A 22,323-nucleotide genomic window follows, 5' to 3' on the forward strand; every position below is an offset into this window, starting at 1 on the left:
TCCCAGTGCATGTCACAGTGAACTGCACGTTTTGTACAAGTAAACCCACAATTACACAGAAACAATCCATAGTGTTTTTAGCACTTGCATGCTGAGGAGGTAGGTGCCCTAGAAACACTGTAGGTAGACTGATTATTCCAATCCTTGAAAAAAAATATCATACAATCTGATTGACCACAGACTCTGTAACAGTTTTTTAATTAGTGATACAAAACTCTGGTCCAGAAGGGTCTGGCATTAACTCATTTCAAAAGCACACCTTTACAGTTTGTATAACACCCTTTTAACTATATTTTTAAGCAACAGCTACTAAGAGATAGACAAAAATGCATTGTGCATTATGCTGTGTACAAAAAGGAGACAAAACTATCCTTTTCCCCCCCAAGCCATGGTGGGAAGTATTGCTGACCTTGTCCTTAAAAACCTGCAGGATTGTTTATTCATCAGTATATCATTATTACACTGGTAAGAAATTCTGTATAACATCTGCATATATCGAAGATTTTTTAAAAAATCTGATATGATTTTAGATCCGCATGACCAGTCACGTGACCTGCTTGAGGTTGATTAGCACCTTTCAATACATATATATTTTTATATATAATAGATCTTTTTAAAAAACTTCTAACAATGAGCTCATACAGAAGAGCATGAGCATGCTGTAACGAGATGACAGATAAAGATGGGGTTGGATGACTATTTTCTTTTTGCAGCAGAATGGTTCAGTTTGTGCTCAGTTTCCCTATAAGGGCAAGAAAAAAACCCAACACAACTCTATCAGGTAGCCACTTGTTCACAATTTCCACTTGAAGACTAATCCATTTAAAAGTGTTCCCCAAGTAGAAACAAGACAACAGTATCATCCAAAATAGCCTCTGTATAAACATCTATTAATTTTTGCAGCTTCTGGCTGGCATCTCTTGGCTCCTGAAATTTCAGGCCCTCTGCTTATAAATTAAGGCATCACAACTGAAAATGTTAATATTTGGACATCAAATGCTGTGGATGAAGGAATACCAAAGACCCTCTACAAGAACCTCCATAGAAATTAAGTGGCAAAGCTAACCTCACATAAGGGATGAGCATAATTTATCCATATCCGTTTTTGAAACCCTACTGAAACATTTTTACAATTAATCTTGGTTTTTTTAAACTGAATTTTAATTGATTTTATCCATTTGAATTTTATATATCTATATATTTACAAAATTCGTTATTCAAAATAATGGGAATTTCTGCTTACTGGGGTTTACTCACCCACATTAGGAAGGTTTTTTTCTACAATAGACAGCATGTATTGTCCCCTAGAATATGCACTGAACTACAGCAGGTACTAGTGGGAGTTCTGCAGGCACATGAGCAAGGAGCTAGCTCCTACCATACCCTGGGCTTGCAAATACACCACGCATACCTTGTACTAAATCCTGTTTTTACAGCAGGAAAAAGTTCCAATCAGTTTTCTTTCTTCTACCATGTGGAGGGGTATCAGAAATATTACATAGTACTTACAGCTCAAGTACTATACCTGTAATAGGTAAAAACATGTAAAATTATGGCATACTTGTCCTGTGCTCTTTCACAACAGTCTTTTTTCAGCAATAGTTAACTTCATCTAACTATTCATGACTTGATAAAACTCAACAAGTTCAAAAGCAGAAGAATGAACAAACCAGGGATTTTTCTTTTCCAAAATAGGTTTGCCGTTAAAAAAAAAAAAAAAAAAAAAAAAAAAAAAAAAAAAAAAAGAAAAAACCCAACAAAACTCTCACTTTAAAAAAATCCCCAAAAACCTGACGCCAGAGCAGGCTCAATATAGTCTGCTAGAATATCTGGCCTATTTGCTATATTTTTTCTAAGAATTTTATATATAAGTATATAGTTATGTCATAGTCAAAGGCACTAAAATCTATATCCATTTTCTTCCTAATACGACATCTGCTACTCACCAACTTTTTTTTAAAAACAAATGTCACTCCTAATTTGAGATCATCAGAAAGGCATCGTCTCTTTAGAAATGCACTATTATGACTAGTCTTGCCAGGGCTGGATTGCCCTCGATTCCCAGCACAGAACGGGAGACAAAGGTATCTGGTAGCCTACTGGATTATGTCATGCCCTATCTATGAGACCACTTGATTCTGAAAACGCTGCCGTGTTAACACCACCTCTCATGGTACATGTAATTGCTTCTCTTCACCCAAAAGAGCATTTCCTATGTCAGCCTTGACATTTTGGCTGCATGTGCTGGATCTGAAGATCATGTATATAGCTACACGAAATCTTTACTGTGGGGGTGAGATATTGTACACACAACATTATTAAGAACGTTATGAAAATGCAATTCATTGTCTAGTATAATACCTGAATCTGATATGTTTCATTCCCTGTCACACCTGTTAATACAAAAGCCATGAATGCCTTTTTGCTAAGCAAAGCATCCCTAACTGTAATCCTTAAACTCTTCCTTCCATCCACAGTCACAGAAAGCCTTGATTGATATAATTCAATGTTAATGAAGTAGAAATTTAAAATTTCATAAAAAACCCAAGGGCTATATATGCTGCAAAAAAATCTGCAGTGACTCAATAATAAAAAAAGTATGGGATCTTTGTAGTAATGTAGTTTTCCCTCCCGTTGCCATGATGAGCTTAACCAACATGGCAACGGAAACTATCATCATAAAATGGTACAGTAATAGAGATAGCTAGACCAAGAAGGGGCAGGGTCTCCGGGGAAGAGGTCTGCAGAGAGGTCCAGTGACTGGTCATGCGGCTCAGTGTCAGGAATAATGGTTGTATGGTGGAAGGGGGTGCCCAATACCATTTTGGAAGTGATGGTGCTGACGATGGGCAAGATACTCTGTATAGCTCATCGTCATCTTCTCACTGCGGTACCTGGAAAAGAGCAAATTCAAGAACTGTTACCAGGAAGCTGTAAGTAGCACTAAAAGTACTGCGCTGGTGGTATGTTCAATGATAACATCTCCGTACTTGTGATGTTAGGAATAAGACTAACTTCAGTTGCACACGGGCAGGGAGGGAACCGCCATGGTTGTCAGGGTCATTCTTGAATCACAGGACACGTAAGTTCTTACAAAAAATATTTTAAGCAAACAGAACTATTAAAAATTGTTGCCTACTATCTTGCTCAAAGTAGAGGGAATAGAAACTCATGATGATTTATTGAGAATGTCCCATATCTTCAGCCAAGTCTCTGCATAAAACCTAGGAGAAAAACTGTAAACAAGCACTAGAGATTTTTGGGCTGTTTTTAAACCAGTATCAATGGTCTGCCAAATTCTCCTTTTAAAATAATCCCAGCTACATTAAATGGAGTTACATTATTTTTAGACTAGCATCATAGACTATCTCAAGTTGGAAGGGACCCATAAGAATCATCGAGTCCAACTCCCCACTCCGCGCAGCGCTACCTAAAACTAAACCATATGACAAATAGCGTTGTCCAGACGCTCCTTGAACTCTGACAGGCTTGGTGCTGTGACCACTTCCCTGGGGAGCCTGTTCCAGTGACCAACCACTCTCTCAGTGAAGAACCTTTTCCTTATGTCCAATCTGAACTTCCCCTCATGCAGCTTCATTCCATTTCCTCGTGTCCTGTCGCTGGTCACCAGAGAGAGGAGATCAGCACTTCCCCCTCCCGCTGCCCCCCTCGAGGAAGTTGTAGACTGCGATGAGATCACCTCTCAGCAAAGAGGTCACCCCTCAGTCTTCTCTTTTGCAAGCTGAACAAACCAACTGACCTCAGCTGCTCCTTGTAAGTCTGGCCCTCAAGGCCTTTCACCATCTTGGTCACCCTCCTCTGGACACACTCGAATCGTTTGATATTGTTCTTCTATTGAGGCGCCCAACACTGCACACAGTACTCGAGGTGGGACCACACCAGTGTAGTGTAGAGAGGGACAATCGCCTCCCTCGACCAGCTAGCAATCCTGTGCTTGATGCACCCCAGGACACAGTTGGCCCTTTTGGCTGCCAGGGCACACTTGATTCATACTCAACTTGCCATCAACCCAAACCCCCACATCTCTTTCCGCAGGGCTGCTCTCCAGCCTCTCGTCCCCCAATTTGTATGTATAACCAGGGTAACCCCGTCCCGGGTGGAGAATCTGGCTCTTGCTCTTGTTACATTTCATATGGTTGGTGATTGCCCAGCTCTCTAGTCTATGCAGATCTCTGTAAGGCCTCACTGCCCTCGAGGGAGTCCACAGCTCCTCCTAGTTTAGTATCATCGGCAAACTTAACATACATTTGACTCCTGTGTCCAGGTCATTTATAAAAACATTAAACATCACTAAAATTGAGCCCTGGGGAACCCCACTGGTGACTGGCCGCCAGCCTGATGTAACCCCACGAGCCTTACCCGTCAGCCAATTGCTCACCCAACGTATTATGGACTTGTCTATCGGTGTGCTGGACATTTTGTCCAGAAGGATACTGTGAGACACAGTGCCAAAAGCTTTGCTAAAATCAAAAAAACCCCACATCTACTGCCTTCCCTTGGTCAACTAGATGGGTGACCTTGTTGGTTAAGTTGGTTAAGCAGGACTCTCCCCTCGTGAACCCGTGCTGGCTATGATCAATGACTGTGTTGTCGCTCAAGTGTTTTTCAATAGCTCCCAGAATAACCTTCTCCATAGTTTTATCAGGCACTGAAGTGAGACTGACAGGCCTGTAGTTGCCAGGGCCTTCCTTCTTACCCTTCTTGAAAAATGGGACAACATTTGCCAGCTTCCAGTCAACTGGGACCTCTCCAGGCTCCCAAGACCATTGAAAAATAATGGAGAGAGGTCGCAATAACATCCGCTAGCTATATGTAACTAAAAGCAGAATCCAGCCCCTGACAACAAATATCGTGGATATACTTGCATCAGTATTGTTTGACAACAAGGAACATATTGCCACATTTACATTTATCTGTAGAAGTGTAAAATCTATACAAAAACAACGCTGTTCCACATTTCCACAAATTTCACTTAGAAAGACCTTGCGTAAGAGATCTAACAGAAGAGATTTGGTGAATCCAGCTACCGCGATTTAAAATATTGCCACCTCTCCTTCCTATCATATTTTTCTTCTGGAGTTGCTCTGGTTGTTCTCTCCTCTTTTAGGTCCGAAAAGTCCACAACAGATGGCTCAACCACTTGCACTCACAACCCAACACAAAAGTTTAAACTACTGTGGAGTTACCAACTGCAGCAATTAAGGTGGCAAACACCTCTTTGCCAGAGGAGAAGAGCAGAACATCTTACACTTGCAGCTTTTTGCTTCAGTGGATGCGTTTCAGAGCACCAAAGGTGCCCACGCTTACTTGACATAACAGCGTTTGTTAATGATGTACTAATTTAACGAACGGCCGCTGGTCCTTGCCGAGACATTAGCTGCAGCTCTTCTTGAATTGATGTGAATGGTACGCGGCACTCTGCACTCGATGAGTAAGCTGGTCTGTGAATGAAATCCCCTGCCACTACGAAACTAAACCATAAGCTTGGCAGTTAATGGAGTTGGTTGTAAGTGGGTCAAAGCAGGCCAAAGGCAGCCTGACTAGAATCACATCTGCTCATTTAAGCAAATGGAAGAGAAAATGCGGTTACTGCCCTTATGCGTTATTCTAGACCCCTAGAACTGGTACACTTCTTTTGGCTCCACTAGTTTTTAGTTCTCTTCTTCAAAACATGGCCAGAACTACTGGATATTAACTTGAAGTGAAGATAGTTAGCAGTGGACTAGTTTTCATCAGCTTAAAGCTTAATTCACACACAGGGCATTTACTTTAATTCAGAGACTTGAGAAAGAAGTTAGAAGCACTTATTCCACTCTTCCAATAGATGTTTTACTGTATGACAATAAGATATTAAAACGAGGCTCTAAAAAAGGTTGTCTGATGCTGGGAAATGGTTACTGTTTTAATACTACTGTTTATAATATGTCAGCAGAAGCTGAGTTTTTAAGCAAGTAAAACAAGACATCCAAAAAAAATTTCTTCTGAAAATTAAAAATTATGCTTTGTTTATTCCACTTACCAGGCCAGTGATTTTGCTAGCAGTTTGGATGCTGTGAACTTAAATACACTGAACACGGGGGTTTTGGTGGGTTTGGGTTTTGTTTTGGTTTTTTGGGTGGTTTTTTTTTTTTTTTTGGGGGGGGGGGGGAGGTGGAGTTGAGGGGGTTTTGTGTTTGTTTTGTTTTGTGCTGACATGCCATTCCTCCAAACAAAATCATGTAGCTGGAAGAAAACGTGTGCTATATAGAATTTTTATTTCTTGGAAAAATATATTCCTTATCTACTGAGATGTACAGAATTTGTCATTTAAGAACTATAGCACTGTTACTCTTGCCCTCAGCTACCTCCGTATAGTCTTTCTGAACAGAAGATAACAAGGTATACAGCTGAAATCAATTAAAAGGAGACTGGGGTTCTGCATTTGGAAGTTAGCTGGCTTCTGTAAATCCTTCCTCCCTAATTTAAACTTCAGAAGAGCATGTTCTCTTTAGTCACAGCTACTCCACAGTAATCAGGTTCCTACAAGAATCCGGAATTCTGTACAGTCATTGAGACATGAAGTCTTTATTCTTCATCCACAAGATCACTGAACGACTAGTACCACTAATACCAAAATATTTCTAAGAAATGCTTTGCCTTCTATCTGGTCTAAACATAAACTACTGCTAAGTAATAGCAAGATTTGTGATGAAGATGACAAACGTGGAAGCTGAAGAGAACCAAAATCTCAGGTCTTTGTTTATGCACTTTTAGGACAATCAGGAGAATCCAAGTATTTTCAAATGTCTGAAATGAAAGGATCGGGTTTTAATTATGGACAAGGAAGTTAAGTCTGGCTTACACCAAGAAGGAGAGAATTTCCAAAGAAATCGGGACACAGAAACAGGAGTAATATATACAACATTTTTAGAACTAATCTTGTGACCTTGTGAGTCCCTAAACATTGATAAAAGATAGGACGAATAACAGTTTTGGACAAAGGATTCTAACTTTGTATTAATAGTATGTCAAGTGTGGCCTCCCTGAAGAGGATGAGCAGTCAATACTTCCTTTATGATGCAAGATTTGATGTCTTCACTCCTGAGAATACCCTGACATAGTTTAACTAGTCCCCTGTCTGTCAGATCAGCTACCTAGCTGGCGTACTTAACACCCGTTAAGGTAAGGGAAACCTATACCCCACGGGAGAGAAGAGAGACCCAGTGCTGTCTCTGAGAATCGACCAGATGACGAGGATTGAGGGGCCTCCATGCCTTCACAGCAGCAGACCCGCAGTGCACCACCTGCTCAAATACAAACCGACAACGGCAAGTCATCCTTGTTAACAACAGCCCCTGAAGATCCGTTACAGCCAATGAACAAACTGTAAACAGCAAGAGCTGCTAAGATTTTTCAGAGTTATGAAACAAAACATGCAGGTACCCTGCTATATGTGTAGCCTGATATTTAACAACAGCCTCTTCTTCCACGCTTAGTGCCACTAATCCCTATGCAAGGCACAGACATTCTCAAAAGTCCTTTCTTTTTGCGATAGCGCTACGAAGTCATTAATGATATATACAGGAAAGCTTACTAATAACATCTGAAATAAGCACTTACCAGGCACGAACACACCACAGTATTACAAAAACAGGACTTATCTGTAGTATCCCACGATGCATACCTGGTTAGCTTTATTGTTTTCCTGAATTCATTAGTAATCGGAGCTTTGTAGCCTCCTTTCCTCAATAAGGAATCTATGGTTTGAATGTGGTCCCATCCTGTTGAATTTTACAGTAGTAAAAATTAGTGAGAAATATAGCAGTGAGAATAGAGGTTGCAAAAATACAGTACAGTATGTAGTGTTACTGATAATGAAAGTGCTCTGCTGAAGTTCTGTATAAAACATAGATCATTCTTCCCTACTTAAGAACAGTTGAAGGAAATAGGACGTATAGGATTTCTTTACACACAAAGTTCGCTCTACAAACAACATATATTTTTATCTTGTAGTTGAAATATTTTAGAAGTGGACCCACTAGTGTCCTAGATTGGGGGTGAGATACAAAATTAATTTTTTCTGAAACGTTCAGATATGATCATGTATCACAACCATTTTATACATTATAAATGGCTACAACAGTATGAAAAATTATATTTCTGTATAAAATAAAATTTAAAAGAATTATTAGCGGAACATGTGCCAAGAACTTCAGAGATTAGACTTCTCCATAAATACTACTTAACTTTACAGTAATATTTCTAATTTCAGAACTACTACATTATATTATTGGTGGCTGGGTAATTAAAAAAAAGTGATGGGATTAAAAATACAGATTCATTATTGTTCTCAATAAAATCTTCATGCTATTCAAAACTCCTATTTATTGATTTTAAAAAGCTGTTAGACACGTTATTTCCAAAAGATGAAATTAGATTAGTCACATTGTTACATTTTAAAAAACCAAAACACAAGGGTAGTTTTGGGTACATAAAAAATACAAACGGGTAGTTTTGGGTACTTTAAAGAGTCAGATTGCAATGCAGGGTCTACTAAAACTATTTAGAAACTTAAACACAACACCCCCCCCCCCCCCCCCAAATTCCTGAATTTAAAAAAACTCGTGTAAGTGATCACCAAATGTCTCAACACAAAACCACTTCTCTAACCAGCGAACCTCAGATTACAAAAGCAAAAAAAATTGTCTTGGAAAGTCTCTGAACTTTTAAGTCACTATTTTGGAAACAGAATTATCAATTAAAGATGATCCTCAGTAAAGGTTTCACCCTATTCCTTAGTAGACCAACTCAAATATAAAAAGGAAGAAAAAAAGCAGCAATGCAAAATGTGAAAGATGGAGACACACTGTCGAGCTTGGAAGAAAAAACCATAGCGAGTAGTTACAATCAGCTGCTTAGTCCAAAAGATTACTACTCAGCAAAACCTACTATAGTTTTTTTAATTCACAAACTTAAGTCTGTGCCTTTATTAAAAGGGACTTTTACAACATTATTTTGGACTTTCATATTGGAAGTAATTCCCTTCCATCTATCAAAACCCCCAGGAAGCCAGTGTTTATAAAAAGAATTAAGTACTAGCAGAAAGTACCTAATTGGAGAAAAACCCCTTGATCATTTCAAATTTAGGAATAAATCAGCTGTTAAGAGAATTGACCAGACATGCCATCACTTAAGAGTTTTTGCATGTCACTAGTATCACAGCATAACAACTCCAGGAAAATCGGCAGCTTTTAACAACTGTGAAGTTGGTTGGCAGCACTGTAGTGTCCCTCCATATTTTATTTTCCTCCAGCCACGCTGCATTTATGACTTGTTTAAAAAACAGCTACAGTTTACTGAATCCCTATACGGGGATTGATACAGGCATGTAATTGGCATTTTATATAAGAGTCTTCTTACAATTAAGTATTGCTCCATCATCTGACATCAGTGCAAGGTCAAATATTGCATTTTAGATTTATACGTATGTTTAAATTCTTCACCAGATCATATGAAATAAAGTGCAACAATGACCTTGCTCCTTTGCAACCTCCGGTAAGTAGGTGGCGGTGCGTTTTGATCCTTTTTCATTGATGAATTCTATTCTAATGCCATGTACACCCACCTGCAAGAAATTGGCAGCTTTATTAGTACGTTAAAAGTGAAAAGATACAAGAGTTTTCTAACATGATAAAACCCAAAATGCGAACCTTTCTGTGGTTAATACCATTTTGCAACGAGCTTCAAGAGGTGGTACTGAAGCGAACGTGATCTTTTTGAAAGGTGTTCACCTTACAGCTTTGTAAGGTCAGTAGCAGCGCAACCATGGTCCTCAGCTCCCCACCACGGAGCTTCATTTTGGGTCTGAAGGAAAGCCAGCCGAGATGCGAAAGTCATTCTGTCTCCGAGTCTGCTGTCTCCCTCTGACACTGTCAGCAATGTTGTTGCTGATAAAATCACCTGGTCACCAGAGAGAATCGGCAGGCAACCAAACAGCTGGCAAATCTAATGATGCTTCAGTTTAGAGCACTAGTTTTGTTCAACGTCACAACTGAATAGTGAAAGACTTGTCACATTACGAACTCGCGCCTGGAGCCTTCAGAATTTCTGCTAATGTATGATGAGGAAAAGGAGATATTCTAAAGTGTTCAGCCTTGAACTCCTATTTCCATGTTACTGAGCACTCTTAATATGACAAAATGCCAGTATGGAAAACTAAATTACTAATACCAAAGAGTTAGATGCATATAAAGTTGAACTGCCCAAAAGAATTAAAAAAAAAGAAAATGAGGTTAGGAACCTTTGTAGGGCACTGTTGAAGCACCCCTGTTTTCAAGGCACAATAATTCTGTTGAGAGTACCTGCACTTGCATCAGGCATGCCATAAAAGATATTCCATTGCCAGTAAGTTGTCAGTTGCTTTTGAGTTCTGTGCGTAAACACAAAGCATTAGTAGACGGACATTTTTATTTTCATGCCCACATAACTAAGACGTTATTTCCATTTAAATCCAAACTTTCCAACACTGTATGTTGGAATGAATAGTTTATGTTGAAAAGGCCATTGTGTTATTTTTATGGCACTTCTTTTTGGATACAAAAGTAATCTAAAAATGTTGTACAGTTTTTCCAGTGACAATCTATTTTACTGTAACTGCATGACAGTCGAAAAACAAAAAAGGAATATTTACAAAGCTCTACCACTTGTTCAATTAACTTATTTGCCTATAAGACTTTATTTTTTTAGTCTTATAATCTTTAGATACGATATAAGCATGGGGAAACAGGAGGAAGAGTCTCTCTTGTGGCTGGCCATGGCCTCAACAATTTTTCCCTCCCCATGAACCTAACATTTCTTAAATAGGAAAAATTATTTTGAGACTAATGAATTTAATTCACTGCAAATTTTAATGTGATATTTCATTACCAAACAGCCCTAAACTTAACTTTCGTAATGTGGATATATAATCACTAGGGAGATCAAATCTGTATACTCAGATGATGTAATTATGAACCCAAAGGACCTGGAAGTGAAGTGAAACAGTGTTAGAAGCTGAAGTGAGCCTACTGAGTTTATTCCAAGAACAGAGTAAGTTTTTGCAGCTGGTGATGTTCAACTGTCGATATTCAATTGCCTAAACACTAAGATCAAATATTTTCAGGTTTTGCACACCTCCAAATCCTGCAGAATATTAGATTCTAAATTCTACACAACTGTTTTGCTTAATAGTGATGATCTAGCACTCATGAGAAACTAACCAGAAGCACTAGTGATGTGCTAAGTATGATGCAACATTCAAGCAGCAGGTAATTGCATTGCACTGGATGTTTCCCGTTAACCATTTTAATGAACTCTTAGGCCCATGTCTGTAGAAGAAAAAGATGTCGAGCAAAATGAATAAGGCAACACAACCGCACCCACAATTCCTGTGGTTGGGAAAATTTCATAGTGCTCTGCGAAGCCTGAATTCCAACTGCATAGCTAAGCAGCACTCTTAGTCCAGTACAAATGGCTTTTCATTGTTTAGCTCCAGTTAAAGAAAACCAGGCCCGAGTTAAACAAATGGAAGCCACACACAAGCGAAGTAAGAATGATCCACACTAAGACTGGCATGGGCACAGTTAGGAATTTATTTTGATTTCCTCAAGAGACCAACGTTCCTGCATTGATGAAAAGTGAAATTTCCCAAAATATTCCTCCCTAAGATAGGAGGTAAGGGGCAGGTACATGTTTGGAAGGCATGAACTGGACTGCAACTGGCCTGCCTACCAGGCTCAGCACAGAACTTTATACAAAGCCTATGGCATGCTTCTCAAACTAAAAATACTGATGCACATCAGGCAAGTTTTTGTGGAGTAACATCTGTGCAGTTCAGAAAAACAAACCCAACAATCTTCTTCTGCAGTTGGAGTAAGTTCTGTCTCATCTAGTACCACTTATTAGGGAACTTACAGAATCACTATGTTGGAAAAGACCTGTAAGATCATCAAGTCCAACCATCAACCCAACCCCACCATGCCCATTAAACCATGTCTGTAATGCCACATCCACACGGTCCTTGAACACCTCCAGGGATGGTGACTCCACCACCTCCCTGGGCAGCCTCTGCCAGTGCTTCACCACTCTCCCAGTGAAGAAATTTTTCCTAATATCCAGCCTGAACCTCCCCTGGTGCAACTTGAGGCCATTTCCTCTTGTCCTATCACTAGTTACATGGGAGAAGAGACCAGCACCCACCTCCCCACAACCCCCTTTCAGGTAGTTGCAGAGAGCGATGAGGTCTCCCCTCAGCCTCCTCTTCTCCAGACTGAACACCCCCAGCTCCCTCAGCCGTTCCTCATCAGACTGTGCTCCAGACCCCTCACCAGCTCCATCGCCCTTCTCTGGACACACTCCAGCACCTCAATGTCCTTCTTGGAGTGAGGGGCCCAAAACTGAACACAGTATTCGAGGTGCGGCCTCACCAGCGCCGAGTACAGGGGCACGATCACCTCCCTGCTCCTGCTGCCCACCCTGTTTCTGATACAGGCCAGGATGCCGTTGGCCTTCTTGGCCACCTGGGCACACTGCTGGCTCATATTCAGCCGGCTGTCAACCAACACCCCCAGGTCCTTTTCCACCGGTACACAGAGGTATCCTTCTGAGCTGCAAAAAGCCCACACAATTGCTCTAGCAACCTCCCAAACAGACAGGAATCTGTTTAGACTGTTGCTATTGGGAGAGGAAAGTGAGATGAGGAGAGAGACTTTGAAAGGCAACAAACCAATCTCCAACAGAAATATTTCTACAGGCTACCGAAAACTAGGCCCAGTGACAATATTAATTAAAAACCACAGACCTTTTACTAAATCTAAGGATTACATTAAACTACATTTTTTATTCTACTTCTGAAGTGATCTCAATAGACCTTCAGACTTTGTTGTGTATTTACACACATTCATACTCATTTATACACTTTTTTTTTAATGAATCATTTATTTACATACACCTTGGGATGGGGGAAAACACACACGCACACACAGCACATTTATTGTTTTGCCAAGCGCTTCTGGCACTTCCTAGATTATTGCCCATAATACATCTCTCTATATATCTATCTCAGTTGGGCTAAGAAAAAATTGTTCTAAAACTCACCCGACACCGAAGTTCAAAGCAACTCTCATGTTCGACTGTTCTGACTCAAAGTCCCAAACAGAGTTTACAAATCTGTTCCCCTTGTACTGACTCTCCAACCATACTGAGAGGAAGAAATAACCTTATGCTCATTAGACTGTCAACATGGAATTTGGAAAAGCATCTAAAACATCAAGCTTTGTTGAAATTTAAGCTTCTAGTCCACCGTGGAGTAAATTATCATCAAATAATCATTCTGCTCAGTTTTATCTTCTGCACTGAAATCTCTAAGAGATTTGCATGCAATTATCACTAATTAGTTTAAGATGAATTAATTGTAAACATTTTTTCAGAAATACATTAAAGCAGATAACAAAGAATCTGGTTCCAAAGAATCCATGGGGAATACCCCGGGCTGGCGCAGTGCAACACCTCCTCGCTGTTAGAAACAAGCGTCTGCCTGCTCCTGAAGTTCACTCACTAGTTGCTGCTCTCCTCCACTCAAGACTAGAAACGCGGCTCGACGTACAATCCTTACCGCCAGCGCCCCAGTTAGACTGCCACGAGCTCTGCCTGCCTGCCTCTCGCTTCTACCGGTACGAGCGTTCACGTCACCACGCGATGATCCAGGTCAGGCTGTGCCAGGTTATGTCCTTCCACTGACTTACGGTTTGTCAGCTCAATCTTTGAACAGCAGCAAACTACAAACATTTTCAAACAGAAAAGTTGGCCTAGAACTTGTACAGTATTCCTTATGATACCACATAACATAGTAACTTTCCCCTTTATTTACCTAACTAGTACTTTATTTACCTAACTAGCTGTATACAAACTTGTCTGGAAGTGGAACACTTCAGGTTAAGCGACTGTTGCTACTTACTAGAAGCTGACCCCACTTTTTATTAGCTGAATTCTACAGCTTTTTAGCCTCACATTTGTAGCAAATACGCTGGCTTCTTTCCGATCATCTTTAGTAGGGCTTAAATACTACATTCCGATTTAACAATCAAGGCAAAAGACTACTCGGGAGATACGCTCTCTGCTTCATGACAAGCATTCTTTTTTTAATGAATCATTTATTTACATGCATGGAATCACTGAGTATCGTCCAAAGGGAATAAAACATTCAAGCCTCTCTGTTCTAAGGAATATAAGCTGCAAAAGTTGCTGGTGCCGCTGCACTTGCAGGAAGGAAAGAATTTCCACAACTCTTAGATGTACTAACTTTGTCAACAATGAAAAGCCACCTTTCAGTCTACATTATTGGCTACGACTATTTAAGCTAATATTTAAACCAGTGCACACAGGCTAAAGGCCTCTTGTATCAGCACAGCAAGCACGTACAATTCTGCAGATTTTACTTAACTGCAGAACAGCAACTTCAGGGCAAAGATCTCTTTCAAGGTATTTTAAGGAAGAGCCACTGGTCAATTCTAGTTAGTTATTACCCTGCTGGAATTACAGTAATATTTTCCAAAGTTTCTTCTTATAATTACATACAATCATAACGTTTATGGTTTTTTAATTAAAAAATGGAGAGGATCCTAGCAAGACAGGCTTTACCTTCTAGCAAAAAACCCCACAGATTCTTAATTAAATTAATGAGAAAAAAAATTAAAAAGGTGTTCATTTGCTATAACATGAAATAGAGAGGGAATGAGTAGAGGCACTTTGCTTTTCTCTTCTGTATTTCTAGAAAAAAAAAGCACGCAGGGGATACATTAAATCATTTGCCGTTGTCATGTACCTTGCAGCCATACCCTCTCAAGGAGGCAGAGCCTGCGGCACCAAAGCTGGAACTGCAAGACCTACAACATGGTCACACCTTACTCATGCTGCTTCTGGGATCCGAAGCCGCTCGCAGGACCTTCTGCGCGCAGGCTTATTTGCCCAAACTGCAGACTTACAACCTTCACAAACCAAACAGAAGTTCTTTCTCAAGGACCCAAAGCCATGGTACTTCACAGCAATCTATTCAAACTCTTCTACATTCCTTCTTTTGGGGCGCTGCTAACTACACACGCAGTTCCCTGTGCAACGTGAGTTGCAGGTATATCTGCATTAAGAAGCGACAGCAAAATTGGAGGCATCCTGAGACAGGAATTCAAATTTGTGCAGGAAAGAAAAGACTTGGTAGAAGGACAGATCACAAAGATGAGCTCAAGGAGAATGGAAACGCGGATAAAGCTGAGTTTATGTGGGGAAGGAATGACTGCTATCAATATCAAATGTGTTTAAAAATAATTGGTCTTTATGACTTGTCTCCTGAGTAGTCCTTTGGTATCTGATCTTTGATAAAAGAGCAGTACTATCAAAAAAAGAAACCTATCTTAGAGTTTCTCATGTTGCCCATTTCTTTGAGACGGAAAGGCTGTGAAGCTCCACCCCAGCAGCAACCGGACCACAGCAATATTTCATGGGTTCCATCTTGCAGAAATGAAGAAGCAGTTCACACACTCCCAGTGGTCAGTTCAAAGCCCTCATCTGTTCAACCACTAAAGTGCACTGCAATTCATGTGAAGTCACATGTAAGAACACTGAATTATATTTTAGGAAGCATCCTCATGAACCATGGCATTGAAGTGGTCCTTTAAAAGGTCTGTACTTTCTCCCAGTTACTTTTATAGAAAGGTGAAAACGGCAGCAATTCGAAAAATCCTATGGGAGCTGATAGCAGTCAATTCGCTCCTATCTCCTGTTCACTTGGTCGAAGTTTGTGCTGCAAAAGGAGCTCACATTGCTTTTTACAACTGAACTACTCATGTATTTAGCTTGGGAAGATAATTCTTTAATCAGAGAAGAGAAGATCTATCACTCTGCTTCAGGATAGAGGAGACACTCCTGAGCTGTGTCTTCAGAGGATCTTGTTTGTAAGCCAGCAGAGCACTGTCGGTTGTCTGAATCGGCAATTCTGAAATATTGTGACCTCTGTCAGCAAGTTGCTGAAGTGGCTCCCACAAGATCACCAGTAGCACACCTACAGAAGGAATGTCTCCTAACCAGGCTGATGTTTTTCAGGATGATCTGGAAATTAGCATTACAGGGGATGAAAGATGCAGAATATCTCTCTTTACGTCATACTCTCGAAATCCTGAAATGTCTTTTTGCCATTAATATTGCGTAACTGCAGCTCCCTTAAAAGAATCATGGATGACGTAAGCTAGCTCACTGACGGGGGCACAAACAGCAATGAATCACTCTTCTAAGGACTAATAATTACAAATTTTATCTGTCTTATATTTATACAGCCCCTCTGGCCCTTTTGCATGGAAAGCTTGTGGATCATCCACAACTATATACGATACAATCACTTGAGAAGCACGTTGAACTTACAGGACAAAAGAACAAAACAAATCATGGAACCTACTTTGTGACCATTTCTTAGAACTCCTAGGAATTTGCTAGAGGTTTTAAAAACCTATCATTAAAAAAACCTTAAATGAAATAGGAGAGAGCAACTAAGCAAATAGTTAACACAAGGATCATTATATTTTTGACCCCTCTATTCTTCCCTCGTAAGTCAGGGCTTTCCAGGGAGAAGAATTGTGAGAACCCATAAAATTAATCAGAACTGAGCAAGACTTAATGCAGAACTGTAGCTTGTTTACACTGCTGTTGAAGTTTCAAGGATTCTGCAACAAGATACAGAGAGGATGTAGAAAGTAAAAGCCTCCTTTGTTTCATACAAGTATTAAAGTTACGAATCGGAAGTCTCCCAAGGAACAAAGTTAAAACCAGTCTTTCCAAGGGAGAGGGGATTTTTGAACACAGGCTTTGGTTTCAGCTTCTCTTTAAGGATGAATATTTTGGTCATCTCAGAAGTTTATTACTGAGAGAATAAAACAGCATCTAATGACATTTATAGACTACCACATGGAAAGCGCTAAATGCTATTTCACTACGCACTTCACACATCTAAAGAGACATTTTCTGAGTGTATTCATAGTCTGATTTTTAGGAAGTTATAAAAAATGAAATTAAATTGAAAACATCACTACGGTTACTACCAGAAGTCAACCTAGAAAAGCAGAAAAATTCTATCAGTTTTAATTTTGACTTCTCACTTGGTTTAGTACAAAAAGTCACTACAGTTTTGATTACTTGAAAACATTGTTTGAAGTACTCTAAGGGCTCAGCGACAAGACAAACTACTTCTCTGAAAAAAGCTTCTTGGTGAGAATGCACACACAGTTTCAGCTAAGATTTATTTTTTGGTCTGACATTACACAAAAATGAATAATTCTGTTTACGGTGAAAACGCTGATAAACCCTGAAGGAAACTTACATTCATCTCATTCAGAATTACATATCAGAAGGTAAGAAGCCCTTATCATTATGAGCTGAACAGGAAACACATTTTTATTAATTTTCAGCTGCTCTAAAATTCATAATGCTGAGGGTATTGCCTGATACCACCATTCTGCTACAGCAGGGCCTCTTACCATTTTAACAACAAATGAAATTTCTATTGAATACACATTTGTTACATGTGAATACAATAGAAAGGCTCTTTTTCTCTTACGAAATCCTAAATATTAAGTGGGGCTAAGTCATTATTAAAGGGGAATACTGTAACTTGTGTGGTGTTTCTGGCATTATAGCATGTCCACTATCATATATGACAACTTCAAAATTTTTTTAGTGTCCCCTCAACTATAGACTCAAAGAGCAACACAACAGTCATACTGACCGAGATGAGAAGTTCATCTTAAGTCCAGTAACTTGTTTTTTGCAAGGGTCTAATACCAAATTATTTGGGAAAAGGCAGAAAAATACAGAATAACACTTCCTACAGTATACCTTCCCAGAAATAGCTCTAAAAGCAGCATTTGCTTCTTAATCTCTTTTATGCTGCTGTTCCAAGAGAATGCATGCAGGTTTCCTAGAACCTAACGATTAAAATAGATTCAGCTCCATGCGTAAGTAGCAAAATAAAATGAGAGCAATGATTTACTTGGCCTCATTGTATAAGGGGTCTGCAGGGTCTGCAGGCCACTCGCTCTGAAAGCAAAGAAAGTTTTGGGAAAGATAAATGGCTCACTCCTACAAGCTAAGTAAGACAGCTTATTTTGGGATTGCACTTTTTCGCAGTGCTTGTTTCCAGAAGCACACATCAGACTATTGACTTTCACACTGGAACATCCTCTTTCCAAAATCAGTGGACGGATCTACCACGCTTCCGTAGTTAGCTATGCTGCAAAAGAGGTCTCAGGACACCATCACTCAGACAACACCTTGCTTGATGGGGTCTTAGACATAAACACAGCTGTGCAGGCCACTCTTACTTCGAGTGCGTAAGTGGGCAAGAATACAACTTTATTCCATTTTCATGGCTCAGACTTTTAAGGTGATGACAGTTCTACCAAAAGGATCTTTTGAATCCATGCACAAAATAATGTGTATAGAGTGCAAAACAGTGACAGCTACACTAAATATATGCAGATAATTCAAATGGTGTGACTTCTGCGATAGGTGTTCACGGTATCAAAGTAATTTGCTTAGAAGATATCTGACATCCTTACCTCCCAGTCCATGTAGTCACATACATCTTCAAAGTTAGTGAGTAGAGACACTGAGCAGAAAAGCCGTGGCAGCTCGTCCCTCGTCATTGGGGGGAAACGACTATCTTTAAGGGCACTGTTGAAGACAAAACAGAATTTCAAAGGATTTTTTTTTTCTTTTCTTTTTTTTTTTTTTTTTTTTTTTTAAGTTCAAGGATCTAATGAATCAACTGAAAAGTATAAAGGCCAAAAAAAACCCCTGATGAAGTGACGACCAGTTTGATAATCCAGTTGCCAGTGTAACACACTGACCAACATTCTCAGCTTTTTCCTTAAGACATTTGTTTCTGTTCTTGGCTGGCCAGTCAGGTGCCGTTCTGAGGGTCGTTCTTTCCTGAGCTGATTTTGCTACTGTGACAATCTTATTAATGAAGCAGCAGAGAGATTTTGGAAAAAGTTACAAAAGCAATAGCTTTTCTACCTGCAATTTAGCAAATCCCTTTCAAAAAGGATTAAGCGAAGTAGAGGGTGAAATTCTATAGCCTGCAATAATCAAATACGTAATGCGGTAATCAAACTGTAGAACTTAATTATTCAGTGGGAAAAAAATCCCAACAAACAGAATATTCTCCAAAATAGAATAATACTCATGCTTACTGGCAAAGGTGAGTATAAAAAGGTAAAAAAATCCAAGGGCTCTACAGACCTGTAAACCTACAGGATGTGAAGATGTTCTGCAAAGCAGAGATAACGATTAGTAACAGGGAAGCTTGCAAACAGCTAAGCTAATCCTTAGGCTAACGTACCATCCTATAGACAAACATACACCTACGGGGGTAAAAGTCAATACAGAGAGGAGCTATCTGCGCACATTCCAGCACGCTTTGAAAAACAAAGCGGTTAACAGACAGTAAGCAGTACCACGAGTAAGAACATTTGTAAAAACCTGCTTGCATAAGTTTGGTTAAGAACCAGTCAGATTGGAAAAGGGAAGGTTAAAGTGAGTATGGTATCTCACCATTTTTTATTCTCTTAAGATTTGACATGTGTGAATACAAACATGCTCATCTCCAACAAAAACAGTGACCTGCTAACTGGGCTTTTTGATGAGTAAAGAGAATTTAAGATTAAGCGACTTACTAAAGTACTACAAAGTTCTTCATGTGCCTCATTGTTTCACCTAACAATTAGATCTTTCTTATTCGTTTTACTTGGCATACAGCCAGCGGTTGCCATTAGCCGATATAATTACAGCCGTGCCCGTGGTGTTTAGAATATGGCTGAAATCTCTGCACCAGATACCACCATTTGATATAAGGAGTAGCATAACTTTATTAAAGCAGACCAAATAAAGCCACATAAGCAAAAAAAAAAGTAAGGTTTAGCTAAAGGAAATCATCGTATCTATAACCAGAAATAGCTTCCCATCGTGAATTAATACCATATACTACAGAGTTAAAACAGAACCTTTATTTTTCTGGGGTGGGGGGAAGGCAGGCATTTTTCCCAGATATGCTACAGTACAAAACCAACATAGTATTGGAATTTGCTTTGGTATTTTTCCATTACAAAATAGGTCAGAAATTTAGATTTTTCATTACGAAGACAAATTCATTATATAATTAAGTAAGAGTTAGCGGGCCTATGCTATCCATTAGTTAGAAGTAATTCTAGGCAACCCCAGGTGGAGTTGCCACAGATGGGAGAGAGGATGTCGGGACAGTAAGTAACTAGCCAAGATAAATCTTTTGACATTTCTGTAGGACAGACAGGCCTACGTAGACCTGTGAAGAACTGGGAACACTAAGGAGATGTAAAGTAATGCCTGTGATATTTAACTAATGACTTCCACTGACAGTGTATCAAAAGATGGTATTCTCCAAGATTTTGTTGATGGGATTTGCAAAGCTAGCGTTGTAACTGCTGGGAACCAGGCACAGTTACCATCCTCTGTTGCCTGGTGTTTCAGAGCAACATCCGAGATCAACTCATAAAGCCACAGCGTAATAGCAACACATGAAAATACGAACAGCTAAGTCAGCAGCCTTCGTATCCCTCCACACAGGGGAAAAAACCCCATATATGTAAAGGGAGGATACTCTGAACACAGGGACAGCTCAAATCAGAAGTCCATCTAGCCTAGTATTAAGTAATAACCAACAGCAGTTAGCATATGAACACGGTAAATATCCAGATGTACTTCCCTGCAGTACTCTCCAGGAATCCAGCTGTTTATAGCGTCGATATTTTGAGCCAGAGCTGATATCTCGTACTTAAAAGGTCTTCATGGGCTTATTTAATAAAGCGCACGCATGCATGCTTTTAATATCTTACCCCACCTTTTACTAAAAACTAAAAAGTTACATTCAGAAACCCCACTCCTCTTAAAATCCACTGCTAGTACAAGTTTGCTTATATGCAAATTTCTTATCTCCCGGAGGTATGCTGTACCTCTGTCATATAACCAATCCATCTGAATCCTCGACTGAAAAGCACCCAGAGAGACAAGCATTATTTCATTAACAAAGAACAAATTCAGTTATCTTAGGAAACAACTGTATGCATCGATATTGCACATACTTGTTTAAGCCTGTTTTTCATAATTTATGCAACAATCTTCCCATGCAAAACATTTCCCACATTGTAAGAATTTACAACCTTCAAAAAAAAAAAAAACAAAACAAAACCCACTTTGTTTTGCACAACTTGATACTAGGAATTTATCTAACCGGCAGTCCTAAAACTGCCAAAATGCACTTGTGAATTTCAACTTTTTGAAGCAAAGGTTGTCTACGATGGGCGTAAGCCTGTTCCCAATAATGTCAGCAGTAAAAGCCTTAGTGAAATTCCCACTCACTGAAGATCTGCTGCACTGGCGTTACTAGATAAGAAACCATCCTTAATTCAACATACTTTAAGTTGTACAGAAATAAACATCATACAATGCATGCATAAGCCACGTCTCAGCCAGGCTGCTCAAATGCTGAGATAAATAATTGAAACAGGATGGGTGAATCATGACAAATTTGAATATTGATAAAAAGCTGAGACAGGAAACCTTCAGGTGAACACAGGGGAAGCAGAAAGTCCCACAACGGCACAAAAGCCTCAGGCATATACAGCAAAGTCGTTCCGTTTCAGTGAAAGCAGAGCAATGTTGCGTACTCCTCTGCAAGCCCAGCTGGCTCATTCTGCCGTTCAGTAACAGGACACTGGCACAAATACCTTGCTTTCACGTAACTGCCTCACGGTAACTAAAATACCGTTTATCAAATGATAACACCGTTTCAACTCCACGTAGTTTCTTCAGAACTGCTAGGTGCTATTTTATCTGTACAGCCTGCTGAAAACCACCCCAACACCTCCACACATCTGCGCAGGTCTCCTGTGTTAGCACGCGCGCTGCTCGAGGTGAGAGGCACCGGGCAGAACACGAGCACAGGTTTGAGTAACAGTCTCTGATGCCGCTGTGGCTGGTCAACACAGACCACTGCTGCTATTCTATTCCTCCCTTCCCCACCTCCAGACCCCCATATTACAATTCATTTTCATCTTTCAAAAGAGCTTTGTCTCTGTCCTTACAGAGGTAAAACCAAACCTGGAGAAATTGGTGTTGACAATCAGCAATTGGAACAAAACATACCGAAGGGCGAGGCCAACAAGAAAGCATTTACTTGTACCGGTGAGCTACACATGAAATATTCTGCCT

General features: G+C 39.8%; 1 protein-coding gene across 2 annotated transcripts in view; it reads right to left on the reverse strand.

The window, feature by feature from the left end:
- Positions 1–2,555: 2,555 nt before the first annotated feature.
- The window catches only part of AMMECR1 (AMMECR nuclear protein 1), a 106,431-nt gene continuing 86,663 nt past the window's right edge, over positions 2,556–22,323 (reverse strand). For both annotated transcript variants that reach the window (XM_059824336.1, XM_059824337.1), the window contains 4 exons: positions 18,636–18,750; positions 9,535–9,625; positions 7,685–7,781; positions 2,556–2,894 (listed from right to left, as the gene is read on the reverse strand). In XM_059824336.1, the coding sequence (XP_059680319.1) occupies positions 2,780–2,894; positions 7,685–7,781; positions 9,535–9,625; positions 18,636–18,750 (418 nt within the window). In that variant the 3' untranslated portion in view covers positions 2,556–2,779. The remainder of the gene's footprint in view (positions 2,895–7,684; positions 7,782–9,534; positions 9,626–18,635; positions 18,751–22,323) is intronic.

The sequence above is a fragment of the Gavia stellata genome, chromosome 14 (genome assembly GCF_030936135.1).
Source record: "Gavia stellata isolate bGavSte3 chromosome 14, bGavSte3.hap2, whole genome shotgun sequence".
In the NCBI taxonomy this organism is placed as follows: domain Eukaryota; kingdom Metazoa; phylum Chordata; class Aves; order Gaviiformes; family Gaviidae; genus Gavia; species Gavia stellata.